At 46.3% G+C, this 19,120-nt stretch overlaps 1 protein-coding gene across 4 annotated transcripts in view; it reads right to left on the reverse strand.

The window, feature by feature from the left end:
* DET1 (DET1 partner of COP1 E3 ubiquitin ligase) overlaps window positions 1–19,120 on the reverse strand; it is a 47,669-nt gene that overhangs the window by 22,897 nt on the left and 5,652 nt on the right. For 2 of the 4 annotated variants that reach the window (XM_081964831.1, XM_081964832.1), the window contains exons 3-4: window positions 17,210–17,400; window positions 14,616–14,807 (exon numbers count right to left, since the gene is read on the reverse strand). In XM_081964831.1, coding sequence (XP_081820957.1) covers window positions 14,616–14,807; window positions 17,210–17,400 — 383 coding nt within the window. Of the gene's footprint in view, window positions 1–4,531; window positions 5,962–8,010; window positions 8,964–14,615; window positions 14,808–17,209; window positions 17,401–19,120 lie in introns of those variants that run through there. The other 2 variants (XM_081964833.1, XM_081964830.1) reach the window with 2 other exon arrangements.

The raw sequence follows: 19,120 nt of genomic DNA on the forward strand, positions 1-19,120 counted from the left end.
AAACATACCCCTACTTTGGATAACTTGGAACAAGGATAAGAGGTAGGCAGATGTTGGCCATCTCTCCCTGGAAAATAAATCATTGTGTCCAAAGGTACAGATAAGCCCCTCTTCCATCTTTTTTTTTGATGAAGCACCTGATCCCACCAACCTCCCAAGCTGTTCTTAAAGACTTTCCTCATTTAAATGTTTTCCAATTAACTTGGATCGCGGGAATTTTGTACGTTTTGCCATCTACCACATCCTCAATGAGCTTCCTATTTGCCAAGCATAATTGGGAGCAAAACCCATCTCTTAAATTTGCCAGAGGGTTTAGGGGTGGGGAGCTCCATAAAGTTACACCTCAGAACCAAGAAATCAATTCTTTGTTGATCTAATTGTTCTTGCCTGGAGATCTTGCGAGTTAATTAATTCAATGTGATGCACGATCTGAAATCCCAAGGCTGGATAGGCTCAGCTCTTAATTATAGATAGCTCCAGCTCTTGGAATCTCTTCAAAAGTTGTCACTAGATTGTATTTTTTTATGTGATAAAAGAGGAAAGCTACTGGATCCGTGAGAAATAAACCTATTAGCCTTATTTGGTTTAGTTTAATTTAAATTTAAAATCAATTTGCTCTGGCCTCACCAAGTGTTTGGAGGTGAGTCTTTGCTTATCATGCAAGAATTAAATGTGATCCCCATGTGGTGGACGTGCCCAAGAGCAAGGAAATATTGGACAAAAATACACACCAGGCTGGAAAAAAAATGATAAAACTACATATAGACCTGAAACCAGAGATATTTTTGTTGGCCCTATGATAAAAAGACTGCATATTTGATTTTGCATATATTAAGGGCAACTAGAAATGTATTTGTGCAACAATGGAAAAGTGATGAGATTCCATCTGAGAAGAATGTAGTTTTAAAAAAAATATTAGATTGTGCATAAATGGATAGATTAACACTTGCTATTAAGGATAAAAAAGAAACTGAATATTTTTTTGATATGGAACACATTTTATCAATGGCTAGATAATAGAAACAGAAGTTAGAAAGGAGGAGATATAAAGGGGGGGTGATGGTATAGAGGAGAGTCGTTAAAGAAGATGATGTTAAACATTAAGTATAAAAGTTAGTGTATTATAATGTTATTATTATGATGGTGATGATTAAATATAATGAAGATGTATAAATATGATGATCTGAATATAATTGTACTCAGAATACGCACTGTTTTATGAAAATTGAGTGTTATATAAATAAAACAAGAAAAAAAGGAATTAAATGTGATCCTTAATTTCAAAACTACAACTAATTCCCCTTTGGAATTAAATAAGGGAACAGATCAACTTTTGGCTTTTACTTGGAGTAGATTGCCATGCTTTGTCACAATCCCGCCATCAAACACAAAGTTTGCCTTTCAGTTAAGAGGTTTTACTGAACTGTTCAAGCATGGTACGTGTTGTGGCCCGCCAGCTGCCAGTTGAGCTGGCAGCAGACTCAGATGATGGGGAGGCCGGGGAGGAACCTGGGCCAGTTCTGGAGTCTGGGGAAGGCTCTGATCGATGCTCAGCGTCAGACACAGAGATAGAGCCAGGGCTGTCCTCACATTTCCCAGCCACTGGAGAGGCAGCTGCCTTTGGAGGCTGAGATGAGTGAGGAAGAAGAACAGCTGGGGCCTTTTCCAGATGCATGTATGCGCAGAGCAGTTAGGAGAGGTGAGCAACGGAGGACAAGGAGTCAACTCAGGAAGCAAAGCACATGTCGACGCTGAATGGCCCCTCCCTGTCTGGGGAATAAATAGAAGGAAAGGACAGTGGTTGTCGTAGGAGTTTGTATTTCTGAAGATTTCGCTCATTGTGTTTTGTGCATCAAAGTCTGCTTTCCAGAACTTAATTTGCAGCCTTTCGGATTATCGCAAGGAACTGATAAGGTCTGTTACTGCAGTTAACTCCTTGAAGGACTCTTGCCTGGACTTTTTCTGTGGGTGATTGCAATTAATTCACAAGAGGTAAATGAAGAGGGATTTTTCGTGACAGGGAGTCTGTTTCTTGCTTCTGCTAAGGCTGCGTCAGAACAGTATGAGACTAGAGAACAGCCCTGTCCAAATGAAACCTTTGCTGTGATAAGCCACTTTTCATGAATTGTAACAAATAAGGGTTGTTGAAGATCATTAGACCTGTATCTGTAGTTGGATAATGTCTATGGTTTTAAAGTTCAGAATGTACAGAATATAATTCGTGCAGTGCTAGGTTTCGCTAGTCATGTCCAACAACTCGCTTAACCAAGTCGAGTAGAGTACAGATAGTTCTCAACTTACAACAGTTCGCTTTGAAGTTACAATGGCAACGAACAAAGTGACTTACGTCCATTTTTCACACTTACGACCATGCTTTACATGCTTTACATTTGGATGCTTCACAACTGACTCACATTTATGGTGGTTGCAGATTCAATCAACAAATGTGGCCAGAAAAGTCGTAAAATGCAGCAAAACTCACTTAACAAATTACTCACTTAGCAACCTAAATGTTGGGCTCAATTGTGGTGATAGGACTGGCTACTCCTGGATGCTGTTTCCAAGGATGCTAAATCTGGTTAGGTTTCTGGGTCTGTTTGGTGGACCTAATCTACGTGGTTTGTTGTTGTTAGCTGCGAAGTTGTGTCCAACCCATCACGACCCCATGGACAACATTCCTCCAGGCCTTCCTGTCCTCTACCATCCTCCGGAGTCCATTTAAGCTCATGCCTACTACTTCGGTGACTCTATCCAGCCACCTCCTTCTCTGCTGTCCCCTTCTTCTTTTGCCCTCAATCTTTCCCAGCATGAGGCTCTTCTCCAGGCTCTTCTAATTAGGTGGCCAAAGTACTCGAGTTTCTTCTTCAAGATCTGGCCTTCTAAAGAGCAGTCAGGGTTGATCTCCTCTAGGACTGACCGGTTTGGTGGCCTTGCAGTCCAAGGGACTCGCAGGAATCTTCTCCAGCACCAGAGTTCAAAGGCCTCAATTCTTCGGCGCTCAGCTTTTCTTATGGTCCAACTTTCATAGCCATCCATTGCAAATTGGAAAACCATCGCCTTGACTATACACACTTTTGCTGGCAGGGTGATGTCTCTGCTTTTTAGTATGCTGTCTAGATTTGCCATAGCTTTCCTCCCCAGGAGCAATGTCTTTTAATTTCTTGGCTGTAGTCCCCATCTGCGGTGATCTTGGAGCCCAGGAAAATAAAATCTGTCACCACCTCCATTTCTTCCCCATCTATTTGCCAGGAATTGAGAAGGGCGGATGTCATGATCTTAGTTTTCTTAATGTTCTTAACCACCTAGATGTTAGTCTATTTTTACTTTATTTGGCATATGGCAGAGAGGGTCGGGGAGTCTCCGAAGAAGTTTATACACGGTAGAAGTTATGGCAGCTGACCATCAATAGTCCTTTTCTTCTTGGTTAGTTTATGGTTGAATATAATGGGAAAAGCCAAGAAACAAATTCAACCAACCACTAAATTTAGCATTTTTGGTGAACGCTGTGATGATGTGTACAATAAACATGTCTTTTCGCAAGCAAAGAAAATAAACAAGTAACCGTGGCTCTGTGCTGTTTTGTTTTTGCTTTACCGTTACCAACATCACCAACTCCTCACTTCTGCAGCCTGGACATCAGATCTGGCAGGGCATTTTCTCCCAGTTGCCATGGATACTGCAGTTGTCAAGAGCTCCATGCCAGCATCGGCATGAGTGAAGAAACCTCCAGTCTTCCTTCATCCTCTCCCAGTGCCCTTTCTAAAAAAGGAACCCTGGATGCTACTTTCTGAGTTGCCATCTTTCAAAACATTCAGGGAACACTTAAGAGCCACTCAACGGGCAACACAACTATTGTTCAGGTAGGCCCCTGCCAGCTTCGCCGCTTCTTTAATTGATCTTTGAGTCAGTCTTGACGGCTTTGGGGTGTCACGAGTCGCCTTGACTCAGTCCGGACCTTCTTTAACGTGTGCCAGCTCAGTCCACTTCAAACGTGGTTGGCATTTGAAACGTCAACTAGAGATTTAAATGGATGGTTACTAACAGGGGCCAGCAAGAATGTCCCTTATTACCAGCTGAAAGACCTGGTGTCTAATCTTTCTCTGTCACTTTGCTCGTAGGGCCGTTTTTAGTCCTCCGGAGCCTTCAGGGGCCTTCCAGAGGCTTCCCTGAAGGCTCCGGAGGATGAAAAACGACCCTATGAGCAAACTGGAGTCACTTCTGGTTTGCTCGTAGGGCCGTTTTTAGTCCTCCGGAGCCTTCAGGGACCTTCAGGAGGATTCCCTGAAGTCTCTGGAGGACTAAAAACAGACCTATGAGCAAACCGGAAGTGACTTCCGGTTTGTCCGTTGGGTCGTTTTTCATCCTCCGGAGCCTTCAGAGGGCATAAACCGGCCCTACGAGCAAAATGGAAGACCGTTCCCGAACTGCATTTACTGCTTTGATGTAGTAACAGTTGGGGTTCCTCTTCCCGATCTCTGCTGCTTGCAAATTCGAGATCAACAGACACAACAGATAAACCTCAGAATTTCATTGTCGATAAATGTGATTGCGGCCAATTGGAGATGGCTACCTGACTTGGAAAGCTATATCTTTAATCACAGGAAGGCAGTGCGGAATGAGAGTGGTAGAAAAGGGCTGCTCAGTTTTCTACAAAGTTGTAAGCCTTCAGCTGACAAGAGCGACCAGTTCACTAGACTAAGGCTAAAAGAGATTAGAGTAATTTGTAGTTCGGCACGTTGTAGGAAGCCATTGTCCTCAGTGCACGGATGATGTTACCGAGTTGGATAACAAAATGTCTGCAAGGAAACCACCAAGCTCAGAGAGCACCAAGGACCCCACAATTCAACCATGAGCTACAAACATTCTACTCTAGTGGTATCAATTCATTGTGCCTACAAACTTAATGAAGGTCCCCCTTCAAAAAAAGCAGACTTCAAGGGACACCCTCCCCTACAATTCTTTTGTGACAAACTTTGATGCTGGAAGGTGTGATCAAATAGTTGGAAGCTAGTTTTGATCAGGAAACCAGCATGTCAAGGGAAGATATAAGCAACTCCTTCTTAACAATACCACTCTAAAATCAAAGCCAATTCAAGGATGTTTTAAAGAGAAATCTCCTAGAACAGAAGTCACCAACTGGTGGTCTGTAAGAGAATTTTGGTGGTCTGCAGAAAAATTATTTGCATTTTTTATATTGTACTAAATTGGGGATCCTCAAATTACGGCCCCTGGGACAGACACATGCAATGAATGTTTGGGTTGCTGCAGAGTCTCCCCCTTCGGAGTCTTTTTGTGTGGGTCGGAGGGGGGCAGAAATTCCAACTTAGGATCTGCTTCAGCCTCCCAAAGCTTTGGGCGAAGGCTGGAGGGAAGCACCGCTGGAAGCAAAGAGCTGGAGGGCCTTGTTCTAGTGGGACTGCATCATGGCCTGGAACCTGCCTTTGCACTCCTGCAGGTCTTCCCTCTTCTAGAAAAGCCTATGCTCGTAGTCCTCAGTGAGGTGCTTCTGCTGAGCCTCCTCCTCGGCTGCTTTGCCAACTCTTTCTCATGGTGGCTGCTTAGCTCCAACAACGGCTTCCTGTTGGGGTCCTAAGGAGCCCAGGTGGGCAGGCGAAGAGTGGCTGAGAGGGGATAGGCGAGTAGAGGCTGGCGAGGTGTCCCTTGATGTGAGTGACACCAAGTTGGCCACGCCCACCCAGTCACATGACCACCTAGACACGCCCACCCAGCCGGTCATTAGGCAGATCATATTAGTGGTCCGCGGGATTTGAAATGATGAATTTAGTGGTCCCTGAGGTTGCTGACCCCTGTCCTAAAACATCTATGTATTTAGGGGACAATAAGCACCAGTCTGGAACAGCTGATTTTGTTGATCTCATCTCTTTCCAAAAGCAGTTGGTTGGGCTCCTTAGAAACATAGCATTCTACCTAACTGCTTTGAGTCTTTTCAGCTCCGATCAACTGTAAAAACAAAACAATAAATAACATGGAGTCAACCGATGAAGGTAAACACATCTAAGCTATCATTTGTCTCATTAAATTTCCCATTTACATCTCACATAAATTGTCATTGTCTTTTGTAAAACAGTGACAGATAGGTTGGTATACAGCTGACTTGGTTTCGACCACTGCTCAGCAAACGACAATCTCGTCCAATTTGCAAACCCAAATGTGTTTATATTGAATTCCGTTTAGTGCTGCTGCTTCTTTTCTTAACTGCTGCCTTTTGCGTTGAATTAAATAAACGCAATTATGTCTTATTTAACCGAACGTGATCATCGGGAAGTAGCCCCCTCACCAACCATGGCTGATATTGAAAAAAGCCAATCAAGATCAACAACTAATTAGGGCTTAAATTGGAGATCACCAGGAAATTCCAGGGCTCTTCTCAGAGCTTGAAATTGAAGGGGGGGGGGAGAGATCCTAGAGCAGGGGTGTCGAACTCAAGGCCCCGGGGCCGAATCCAGCCCAGGGAGTGCTTAGATCTGGCCCATGGGACTGCTCTGGAAACAGCAAAGGACCGGCCTGCAGTACCTATGCCAGCAAAAACGGAGCTTGGCAGCACTGCGTGCAGCCCCCTCCTCAACTCTGTTTTCACTGGCAGATGATTACAGGAAGCCACCGCAATCGAAACACAGCTTGGAGCCCATTTTCGCTGGCAGAGTGCTCGGGACACCACAGGTGCCCCTGACACGAGTGATGTCAAGCTGGCCATGTCCACCTTGGCCATACTCATCCCAGTCCCCCCAAGGAGAAAGACAACCTCAAAGGTAAAGGTTCCCCTCGCACATTTTTCCTAGTCGTTCCTCCTGACTCTAGGGGGTGGTGCTCATCTCCATTTCAAAGCCAAAGAGCCAGCGCGGTCCGAAGACGTCTCCGTGGTCATGTGGCCGGCATGACTAAACGCCAAAGGCTCACGGAAAGCTGTTACCTTCCCAACAAAGATGGTTCCTATTTTTTCTACTTGCATTTTCACATGCTTTCGAACTGCTAGCTTGGCAGAAGCTGGGATAAGTAACGGGAGCTCACTCTGTTACGCAGTGCTAGGGATTCGAACTGCCGACCTTTCTGATCGACAAGCTCAGCAACTGAGCCACCGGGTCCCCTACCTTGATGTGGGGCCCTAAATATAAATCGAGTTTGACACTCCGGTTCTAGAAGCAGGGACTAACAAATTACTTGCGTAACATTGCTAAGAAGTTAATATAAACATATTTGGGTGGTCCTTAGGAGTGATGATGAAGGCAAAAGAATCTGTATCTTTACAACAACCTGTGAGTAAGCTTAGCACGTAGGTCCAGGTGCATTCAACCAGTCACCTGTTTTGACTTGTCTTACCAGGTGACTCAACTCACAAGGCAATTTCAAATCCGGAAGGTTAATATCAGTGAAGAAATGTTGGAGTCGATCCTCTTCAGACGATCTCGTGGGAACTTTTCTAGTTCTCCTAACAGCCAAAAGCTACCAAGGTCCTCTTTACACGTCCATTCAGCTTTGCTGTTTCCTTTCAAATGTAGCAAGTGTTGTGACCAAGGTTTCCCAAGAGCATGAAGCAAAAACCTTGTCCCGGCAAAAAAATCCTTTTATTAATTGACTGTGAATTCTGCTCATTCACATCCAGCAAAGTCTTTCAAGGGAGGATTTACAGTCACAGACCTTATCTGGCTTGGAGAGCTGCCAGGACGATATCTGCAAAACTTGGCAAGGAGTCTCGGAGAGTCAAGAACCAATTAAGCAAACCAATTGCCTCCTGCAAACTCCACTCCCCTTCCGCTCCTCTTTTATTTCCTCTGGGAGGGGCCATTCATCGTCCACCTCTGGCCTTATTCCCAAGTCGACCCCTGTTCCTTAGCTGTTCCCTTTGTCTGGCAGCTCTGCGCATGCGCACACTGGGAACAGGCTCCAGCTGTTCCTCTGCCTCACTGATGTCTGACTCTGAAGGCAGCTGATGACTGGCATATGGTCCTGGCCCCCTCTCTGCCTCCGACACAGAGCCCTCATCAGAGGCTTCCCCGGCCTCCAGGATTGGCCCATGTTCCCTCCCAACCTCCTCACTGTCCGAATCTGCTGCCAGCTCTGCTGGCCACTGGCGGGCCACAACAGCAAGAGAAAGAAAGGGCACCAAAGAGCAAACCACACTCGTTCTTCGTGTTACTTTTATTCTCCGTGTTACTTGTATTTTCCTGAACTTCCAGGTCAGACAAAAGCCTACCATTCTGAGCATATAAAAATGTCCTCCCAGGTGTAAATTTTTTTTGAAATTCTTGCGTTTCGTTTTATTTTATTTATTCACTTTTGCTATTGCTATTGCTATCTCCCACTAAGGAACCAACCAACCTTCTTGGAATACAGTAGTGATAGGAGAGAGAGAGAGGAAATTAAGAAATGGCTTGCTACAAATGGGTTTCCTGTTGCTTATTCAGATGAAGCCCCCACCCTACTCCTGCCCACTATACAGCAGTACTCCTAGTAGACGTAGTAGTAAGTCAAGTATCAGAGCAAAGAACTTTAAAAAAATAATCTGTTTGGTTTGTGCTGAATGACAGAAGAACGGCTTACACCTGAGAAAAAAGGAAATTCGAGACGGTTATGGATCCATCAGCACCAGCATTCCTGGGAGACGCAAACACCGCAGGATTAAAACAGAATCGCTCCAAAGAGGCTTTAGTGTTTTGGTTTCTTTCAGCCTGACTTTGGCTTCGGGGTATCGGTGAACGAACAACCCCCCACCCCCCCTGATGTCTCTATTCAGTGTCCTCAGCAGAGCAAAACACTACGTGCAGCTGTGCCTCATGTGGAAGTTTACAACGTATTCCGCGTTAGTCCGCTGCACGGAGATAGCAAAGGGTTCAAAAGGGTGGAAGGTAAATGCCACCAGGCGCCGGACGGTATGATTGATGGGTCGACCCAGAAGTCCTGCTTGGATTTCAAACTTCAGCAGACCAGAATCTCGGGCATAAAATCTGTGAATGGGAGAAGAGAGAGGGGTAGGGGGTAGGGAGACAAACAGAGAGAGAAAGAGGGAGGGAGGGAGGGAGGGAGGGAGAGAGAAAGACACAGACAGGGAGAGAAAGAGAGGGAGGGAGGCAAAAGAGAAGGGAGGGAGGGAGAGAAACACAGACAGAGAAAGAGAGGGAAGGAGTGAGTGAGAAAGAGGCGGAGGAATGGAGGGAGAGAAAAGAGGAGGGAGGGAGAGAGAGAAACACAGAGAAAGAGAGGGAAGAAGGGAGGGAGGGGGAGGGAGGGAGAGAAAGAAGGAGGGAGGGAAGGAGAGACACAGACAGACAGACAGACAGACAGAGAGGGAAGGAGGGAGAAAGAGAGGATACAGAGAGAGAGAGAAAAGGGAGGATAAGGAGACAGAGACAAAGAAAGGGGGAGAGAGGGAGGGGGAGAAAGAGAGAGAGAGAAAGAGAGAAATGCTGGGTGGCTAGTCTTTGGGCACATAGAACTAAATAAACATCAATCTCATGAATTCAGTAAGCAAAGAAAGACATCATGCTATTTTGACCAAAGTGCTGACAAAAAAACAGGGGAAGGAAACATTAGAACTTCCCTACTTAAAAAGGTTTCAATAAAAGCAAAGTTTGCCTTTTACCAAACGAGCTAAGTGATGGGATTGAAGTGCATTATATTATCAATCATGGCTCAGACCCTGCCTTTCCCGTAGCAGCTCCAGGCAGCATATTTAGAACTTCCTTCCTTCAGTAAAAAGGATGGCGAGCAATGTTGGGCTAAGGGAAAAATGAAAAGTCAAGCGTAGCGTAACTATCTACTCTCTAGCTCAGTCCTGCACAAATCAGGCCTGTGCTGGGAAGCTGTCAAACCTTGGGATTACGACAGCAGATATTCAGTTAGACCCTTGCAGGAGACGGAATCATCGTCGGGATGAGAAGGACGCCATGAGGAATTGAGTTTTTTAAAAATACAGCTGAGATAAAAGAGACAGACTGACCCTGATTTGGTGGCTGCTTCTCCCTTCCTTTTTGCAGGGGAGCATTTTCACCGCATCCTCCTCTGTGCTCGAACCCTTGATGTGCAGATTCCACACCTCCCCCCTTCCCTCCACACATACACACCATCCGAGCTGCATGCAGACAGAGTGGGGAAGAGGATGCTCTCTGGGGGATTAAATAGAACACCCTCCAGGTTTCATTATGTGGCCTGTTGCATTCGTCGCATTCTTTCTAAAATAGCCACTATCGATTATCTTGCTCCTAAAAGGCCCCCCCCCCCCCCCGGCTGGCCTGACAATTAAGAGACAAAACACACGCACACAAACACACCAAGGGAAAAGAGCAACAATCTGGTTAGCTTGACATTCTAAACGGTTTCCTTCTCTTCGGGAAGTGGAGCTTGGTAAGCGAAAAAAGGCTGTGAGGGGACCGGGCGGGGGGGGGGGCGAGGAAGGGAGAGGGGGGGGACACACAGGAAGGGGAGCAAACTTCATTCTGTGAGTTTCTGCCTTTGCCATTCTAAATCAGAGCAATTTGCCATACTCAAGAAAAGTGCCCTGTAATCTGCAAGATAGGCTCTGTCTCGGGTTTGGGGGGTTTTTTTTGTGTGTTGTTTTTTTTAACATCTATTTTTTGAAAAGTGCTCTGCAATCAGAGGCCATTTGCACTGCCTTCGAACGCAGCGGAGAAATTAAGATCCCGAAATGCAAGATGCACGCCAATAAGAACAGTAATGGAGAGCACTTCTCTCCGGGGGCCAATTGTTACAGCGATGGAAAAGCTTACCTACCACGCTGGTGGGCTTCTAAAAACGCTCCTCCCCCAAAGGCTTATGGTGACATTTTTCAGTCTGCTTAAGCCTTGGCCTTCACCTGTCAACAGAAGGCTTCCTGGCTCATCTATTGGCCCGAGCTAGACAACAGCTAAACAGTCTCCTGGCTTCGGGTTAAGGTGGGTGGGGTAAAGGTAAAGGTTCCCCTCACACATATGTTCTAGTCATTTTGGGCTCTGGGGGGGAATGCTCATTTCCGTTTCAAAGCCGAAGAGCCAGCGCTGTCCAAAGACGTCTCCGTGGTCATGTGGCCGGCATGACTAAACACCAAAGGCGCACAGAACGCTGTTATCTTCCCAAGGGTTGTTGTTGTTGTTTTCTCTTAGGTAAAGGTAAAAGTTCCCTGTGCTAGTCGTTCCTGACTCTAGGGGGCAGTGCTCATCTCCATTTCAAAGCCGAAGAACCAGCACTGTCCAAATACATCTCCGTGGTCATGTGGCCGGCATGATTCAACGCTGAAGGTGCACGGAACACTGTTACTTTCCCACCAAAAGTGGCTCCTATTTTTTTCTACTTGCATTTTTACGTGCTTTCGAACTGCTAGGTTGGCAGAAGCTGGGACGAGTAACGGGAGCTCACTCCCTTACGCGGTGCTAGGGATTCAAACCTCTGAACTGCTGACCTTTCTGATCGACAAGCTCAGTTTTTTAGTCACTGAGCCACCACGTCCCTAAAGTGGGTGGGGAGCAGGTGGCAAAAGACCCATCATCTTCTATCCAACCCAACATGAAATGTGCTGTTTTAGCAGCTTGGCGCATGGTGGTAAAAAGGGAAGAAGAACTCAAAAGTAAGCCGAGCATGGCGTGAAGGCAGAGGCTCCATAATTCTCGGGGATGGAGGACTATGCTGGAACTCAGGCATGCCAATAAGGAAACGTTCAAAGGAGACCTCCAAAACAGCCCATCAGCTGGGTGCTACAAGGCATGAGGGCGGGAACTGGCATTGGAGTAGTTTTTGAGCAGCAGACAGAACTGGGAACTGGGAAGATGGGGAATAAACTTCAAACGGGTAGGAAAAACAACAACTGCGGTTGTTGAAAAGAAGGTCAGAAGGGAAGGCTCTCTGCCTTCTAGATCAGGGGTCTTTCAACCTTGGCACATTTGGGGACTCCAACTCCCAGCATTCCCCATTCAGCCATACTGGCTGAGGAATGCTGGGAGTTGAAGACCACAAGCCGTAAAGTTGCCAAGGTTGGAGATCCCTGCTCGAGATCAGGAGGGGGGGGGGTGTCAAACTCGATTTCATTGAGGGCCACATCAGGCTTGTATTTGACCTCGGGTGGGGCTGTGGGGGGGCGTGGCCAGCTTGACGTCACTCGTGTCGGGGGCGCCTGCGGCGGCCCGACGGTTCTGCCAACAAAAATGGGCTCCCGAGCTCCGTTTTCGGCTGTGATGGCTTCTTGCAACCCTCTGCCAGCAAAAACGGAGCCCCGGAGGACCGCCAGCGGCAGAGGCACCGTGGGTCGGCCTTTCGCTGCTTCCAGGGTGGCTCCGCGGGCCAGATCTAACCACCCTGTGGGCCAGATCTGGCCCCCGGGCCTTGAGTTTGACACCCCTGCTCCAGATGCTCCTGAGAAACCAAGCCCAGGCTCATCCCCCTCAGTTCTTGGAACTGGTCTGCTTGCTAAGCAGACACTGGAAACAAAAGCCTCCACAAGCTCGGATTTCTCTCCAGCCTTTTCAAACCGTAGCAGCACACCTGGGCTATTAGCTTTCATAACTGCCAAAGCCCGTTGCTGAGAACATCTACAGAACTGCTAGGTTTTTTTTCCTTGTTAGTCAGCCACACAATCACCTATAAGCTTTTGGGGTTCGGACCTTTCCAAAGCGTCAAGGACATCCATGAGGAAAACAAGCAGCAATGTGAAATTGAAAAGGGAGGTCATTCATAGGTTATCGAGAGTGTGGCTGGAAGGCAGCGTGGATGAACAATTACTCAGGAGCTCACCAAAAGCTACATGAGCCACGATGGTGCAGTGGTTAGAGTGCAGTACTGCAGGCTACTTCTGCTGACTGCCGGCTGCCTGCAATTTGGCAGTTTGAATCTCACCAGGCTCAAGGTTGACTCAGCCTTTCGTGGTGGGTCAAATGAGGAGCCAGATTGTTGGGGGCAAGAGGCTGACTCTGTAAACGGCTTAGAGAGGGCCGGTTAAAAGCACTGTAAAGTGGTATATAAGTCTAAATGCTGCTGCTATTGCTACAAGGGAAAGCAATGGTGGCATGGACGTATAACGCATAAAGAGGGAGAATTTTAAACTCAAAATAACGATGAATGGGATGAGTTTTATATAACTACATCATCATTAGTCTCCGGGGGGGGGGGGGAAATCACTATTACAGGTGGGGAGTATTGATTTCTGGAAAAGCATCCTTTGCAAAAGGAAAAGCAATTTGAGCTTCTATCCATGTCTCCCCTATCACCTAGCTTATCAGTTACCTCATCCGGCTCCAGGAACCAATCTCAATCCCATTCTCTGCTTTCTGTTTTCCTTTTCCGGCCTCATTCAGCTTTCATTCTGGGACAATGTTTAGATCTTACACTCTCAAACAGGTCTGGTGGCCTTTTTTTTTGGGGGGGGGGGGTTTGCCGAAGAGCTGAATAAAATCACACTAAATTAAACGTAAGAATACAGGTAGCCCTCGACTTACAACAGTTAGTTTAGTGACTGTTTGAAATTACAATGGCACTGGAGGGTGGGAGGGGGGAATGACCTATCACCATTTTCCACACTTTGGACTGCTGCATCATGTCCATGCTTCCGTGATTTACATTCGGATGCTCGCCAACTGGTTCATATTTATGACGGCCCGCGGGGCTGACGGGATCAATTTTTGCAACCTTCTGATAAGGCGAAGTCGAGGAGGAAGCCAGGTTCACTTCACAACCGGGTTGCTAACTTAACAACTGCAGTCGTTCACTTAACCAATGCGGCAAGAAAAGTCATAAAATGGGGCAAAACTCACTTGAGGGCAGTGGTTAGAGGGCAGCATTGCAGACTACGCCTGCTGCCTGCCTGCAATTTGGCAGTTCGAATCTCACCCGGCTCAAGGTTGACTCAGCCTTCCATCTTTGTGAGGTAGGTAAAATGAGGACCCAGGTTATTGGGGGCAAATATGCTGACTCTGTAAACTGCTTAGAAAAAGCTGTAAAGCACTGTGAAGCGGTATATAACTCTAAGTGCAATTCCTTCCTTCCTGTTAGAAGGTAGTACTGCAGGCTAATTGTGCTGATTGCCAGCAGTTTGATCCTGACTGGCTCAAGGTTGACTCAGCCTTTCATCTTTCCGAGGTGGGTAAAATGAGGACCCAGATTGTTGAGGGTAATAGGCTGACTCTGTAAACTGCTTAGAGAAAGCTGTAAAGCACTTTGAAGCAGTATATAACTCTAAGTGCCATTCCTTCCTTCCTGTTAGAAGGTAGTACTACAGGCTAATTGTGCTGATTGCCAGCAGTTCGATCCTGACTGGCTCAAGGTTGACTCAGCCTTCCATCTTTCTGAAGTTGGTTATTGGGGGCAACAGATTGACTCTGTAAACTGCTTAAGAGAAAGCTGTAAAAGCACTGTGAAGCGGAATATAATCCTAAGCGCTATTGCTATTAAACACCTTTCTCATTTAACAACATACCCCTCCCATAGTGGTGGTAAGTTGAGGACTACTTGTTAGCCTGTGGTGGATCAAACCAAGGACCCTATTAATTGCCCAGAATGAATGAGACATAACATAAACCTTATGATTACCTGTTTCCTGGCCAACTGGGAAGCAAACTACATCCAACGGCTTGTCCTTTCTAATGTAATCGTGGAAATGAAGGCACGGTGGTGCATACCTGATTGGGTGGTCGCCACACGTTTTGGGGCGTTCCATGACCGAAACCCACTTGTCATCATAGCTGAAGAGGGAGAGGTCAAGGTAAGGGCTGCCACTGTATGATTGCGCGCTGATTGGAAGTTGACCCAGGAGCCGACGCACAGCCTCTGTGTGTCCCCCGTACTTTGCGTTGACAATGGTGTCCTTGAAACTGAAGCAGAGAAGGTGAAGGCTATCAAGCTGAAAGAAATGACATTAAAAAAAAAAAAACCTCTCCTGCCTTCCACCCACTCGGCACTACTATAGGTTAGCTTTGGAAAAATCAGACAAACAAGGATCCCGAGTTCACATAAGGACTGGAGTTCAGCTGTGGCCAATCTTTGATATCTCTTTTGAGAAAAATATGTTGGGGGAGGGGGGCAGGGAATTTGAAGAACTTCTGCCTAAGACCTTGAAGCTGTAGTCACTGAATAAGGTTAAGAGCAGGGGTGTCAAACTCGGTTTCATTGGGGACCGCATCAAGGTTGTGTTTGACCTCGGGGGGGGGGGGGGGCAGGAGGGGGGAGGCGTAGTGAGGGTTGGTTATTCAGCAGGTTCTGACCAGTTCTGGAGAGCCAGTTGTGGAAATTCTGAGTAGTTTGGAGAACCGGTAAATACCACCTCTGGCTGGCCTCGCCCCCATCTATTCTCTGCCTCCCGAGTCCCAGCTGATGGGGAGGAAATGGGGATTTTGCAATATCCTTCCCCTGGAGTGGAGAGGGAATGGAGGTTTTACAGTATCCTTCCCTTGCCAGGCCCACCAAGCCACGCCGCGGGCCACAGAAGCAGTAGTAAAAAAATTTGAATCCCACCACTGGCGTGACCAGCTCAATGTCACTTGTGTTGTTGCGCCTGAGCACTCTGCCAGTGAAAACGGGCTTCCGAGCTCCGTTTTTGGCTCCGACGGTTTCCTGCAACCCTCTGCCAGCGAAAATGGTGCTCAGGAGAGCCGCCTTTGCTGTTTCCAGGGCGGGCCCGTGAGCCAGTTCTAAGCACCCCGTGGATCGGCCTGCAGGCCTTGAGTTTAACACCCCTGAGTTAGAGGAAATGATGGCATCATTCAGAGAGTCAGAGATCAGGTTCAAATCCCACGAAGCTACGGAAATTCAAACTTGTCTATTTCATGTGCTTGTTTTGAGATTAAAACGTAAGAAAGGGGAACATGTAGAACGTGTAGTTAAGCTCCTCCAGAGCAATTAAGACACAAATGAAGCAGCTACGTTGCTATGAAGACAGATCACCAGTGAAATGGTTCTCAAGTAGTGAATCACCTGCACTCGAAGAGACATTGAGCAGCATAATCATTTTTAGATTGCCTTTCCAACAAAAAAAATAAATCTAACAGAGATTCCTTAGAAGCTCATTAGGGGCTTCTCTGTAAGAAAATCAGCGATGACCCCTCCCAAAAAAACACCCCACCCCATCCAAAAAATTACTCCCATTAATTCCTTTAGTACAACTTATGGTCCTTAACCATTTTTATAGAACAGCCTTCACTCAATGGATGATTATGTGGAAGGATAAAAACAAGAAGTACCGACAGTTGGAACTCTAGCAGAAAAAATAATGAGAAAGCGCTAAACCAGATGCTGAGCCAAAGAAAACCAAGGGTTAAAAAAACATAACTCGTTTGAAGTGCGAAATATCTTTTTCTTCGAGAAAACATGAATTAATAATTTAGAGACAACCAAATCACCTTGCGCTATTAAAAAGTCATTGTTCATTCAATCTCTTTGTCAGCGTAATGAGGATTTCATCGCTGACCAGCTGCTGTAAGGCTGTAAACCCAGATGACGACATGAGGATGAGTCAGGAGGGTTACTGCCACTTTAAGAAGCTGTATATATAAGGGAGGCCATGTGAGGGTGCATCTTTCTCTTCTCGTGCATCTCTCTCCTCGTGTATCTATCTCCATTGTAGTTCTCCGTGTAGAGAACCCAAAAGCCTGCGCCACCCTTCACACATATTTACTGGAAGACATGAGAACATTTCCAATTCATTTGGGCAGCTGAACCTGACGTTTTCAGTGTCAGGCCTGCAGCCATATTCCTTGCTGGATCTTTGGCCTGTCACACTCTCTATTATTTTTCTATGCCGTTTCATTAGTGGGGTAATTGGGAGGGGGAATAGTAAGGAGTTGAATGTGTTGTTGTCAAAATAAAAACATTCCTTTCTAGAAGCCCAAGGTCATTCTTTGTGTCTGCACCTCTGCACCTGACCGGAAGTGGATGGGTGGAAGCTGCCAGCATGACAGTGGAAGATTGAACCATGGGGTGGACTTGTGGGTGTGGGGGCAAGATCATGAACTTTCAACTGGGTGGAAAACCTAGGAAGCTTTCAGACTCGGGTTTTCCACAGAGGTGCCAACGTGTCTCTCTTAATACATTGGAATTTTGAGGAAAGCTCTGCCTTGGACTCTGATTTAATTTTGGATGATATTTGAAACGCTGACATTCAGCTTTAGTCCTTTCGACCTTCCTGCTTTTGTCTGACCCCATGTGTGTGTGTGTGTGTGTGTGTGTGTGTGTGTGTGTGTGTGTGTGTGTGTGTTTTAACAGAAGGCATGAGGCTCACCGGCGCTGGATCTGCCTGGCGAAATTGTTGCTGGAGGCCGAGCAAGGGAACTGAACGGCCTCGCTGTGGAGGGTGGCGTTGCGGAAGAGGTCGCAGAAATTCTCAAAGAGTTCCAGCAGCTCGTCCGATGTGTTTTCAAAGACGGCAATTACCTCGGTAGTCACCATGTTGTACACCACGAAAAAGGAAGGCTGGAAGAAGGAAGAAGGGAGAAATTGATTGCCGGTTGGGTAAGACACGAGGCAGCGGCTTCAGGTGAGCAAGCCAACTCCCGCCGACCGCACAGCAAACCAAAAAGGAAACAGCTCGTTTTGTGGAAGGATCCTGTCTATTGTCACGCATGCCTTGCCTTTTCCATCATCTGAAAGGAGAGCCGATTTGACTGGGCTATTAACCGCTGTCAAATCGTTTACGAAGCTAGGTGAAATTCCTCCAATGCCTTCTTTTGCTTTGTTTATTTCGAAATGGACACAACATTCCACTTCTGCTTTCTCTGCCAAGGGTGATTTTGCTTCTCTTCTCAGAGAAGCAGATTTAATTTTAGTTCCTGCTGGGAAATGGTTTTTTTTTTTCCTTTATTTTTTTCCCCCCAGTCAGTTGTGAGCTGGCAGCTTATTATTCCTTCGGTATATGCAGAAAGGTGAGAGTTGTAGGACTTATTTAGGAAGGCGTTGGGGGGGGGGGGGCAGTAATTTCCTTTGGCTGTCTTAATATTTCTAACATGCCGAGATCGAGTCTTTTAGATGGTATTGTGCTCTGTTGCTGCCTGTAAACAGTTTAGGATCGCCTGCTGATTTAGAAAAGAAAAGATGAGTGCCATTAACTATTTATTTTGAATTACTGGTATTCTTATCTAAGAACGTTGAAAAAGTCTGTTTTGATTTTAACCGAGTCTCCTAAGTAGCAGTAAAGAATTTTCCCCTTAGGAAATAGATTGCAGGTGAATCCAAAAACTTGATCATATTTTGCATCTTTCCAGAGGGTTGTAATTTAAGTTTTTACAGCACTGAATCTTGAGGATCTTTTTTTTTCCCTTAAAAAAAAAAAGCAAGTTATAGTTGTTTTTATTATCGTGAACGTTAGACACCTGCTTATCAAATCACAAGAAAAATTAAGCCTGCTCAGTTGATCCCTGGCAATGAAGGAATTTCTATACGAGTTAAGTCGTATAGAGTCCTTGACTTATCTCCAAACGAGCACAAAATTTCTGTTGCTAAGTGAGGTATTTGTGAAGTGAATTTTGCCCCACATTATGACCTTTCTTGCCACCGTTGTTAAGTGAATCACTAGCTGTTAAGTTAGTAACATGGTCGTTAAGGGAATCCCCATTGACTTTGCTACTCAGAAAGTCACAAAAGGTGATATTCTGGCCCCCAGGATCAGTGGTGGGATTCAAAATTTTTTACTATTGGTTCTGTGGGTGTGGTTTGGTGGGTGTGGCAGGGGAAGGATACTGCAAAATCCCCATTCCCTCCCCATCCCACTAACCTGCTTTCCAGCTCCGTTCTCCTGTGCAGGGCAAGAAAAGAAGACCCAGCCGATCAGCTGGCAGGCAGCAATAGACCAATCAGCTGGGAGGGGCCAGCCAGAGGTGGTATTTGCCGGTTCTCCAAACTGCTTAAAATTTCCGCTATCGATTCGCCAGAACCGGTCAGAACCGGCTGAATGCCACCTCTGCCTGGGTACCGCAATTGTCATCAATATGAACCAGTTGCCGGCATCTTGATCCTGTGACCAGGGGGATGCTGCAATGGTCAGGAACGTGAAAAATGGGCCATAAAGTCACTTTACGACTTCAAATGGTCACTAAACAAGCTGTTGCATGTCGAGAGCTACCCGTATTAAATCTCTCCATGCATCTCAGCTAAAATCTCTTTTTTTTGGCCAAAAATAGACGTGGGGCCAAGAAAA

The sequence above is a fragment of the Natrix helvetica genome (genome assembly GCF_964273705.1).
Source record: "Natrix helvetica genome assembly, chromosome: 12".
Lineage (NCBI taxonomy): Eukaryota > Metazoa > Chordata > Lepidosauria > Squamata > Natricidae > Natrix > Natrix helvetica.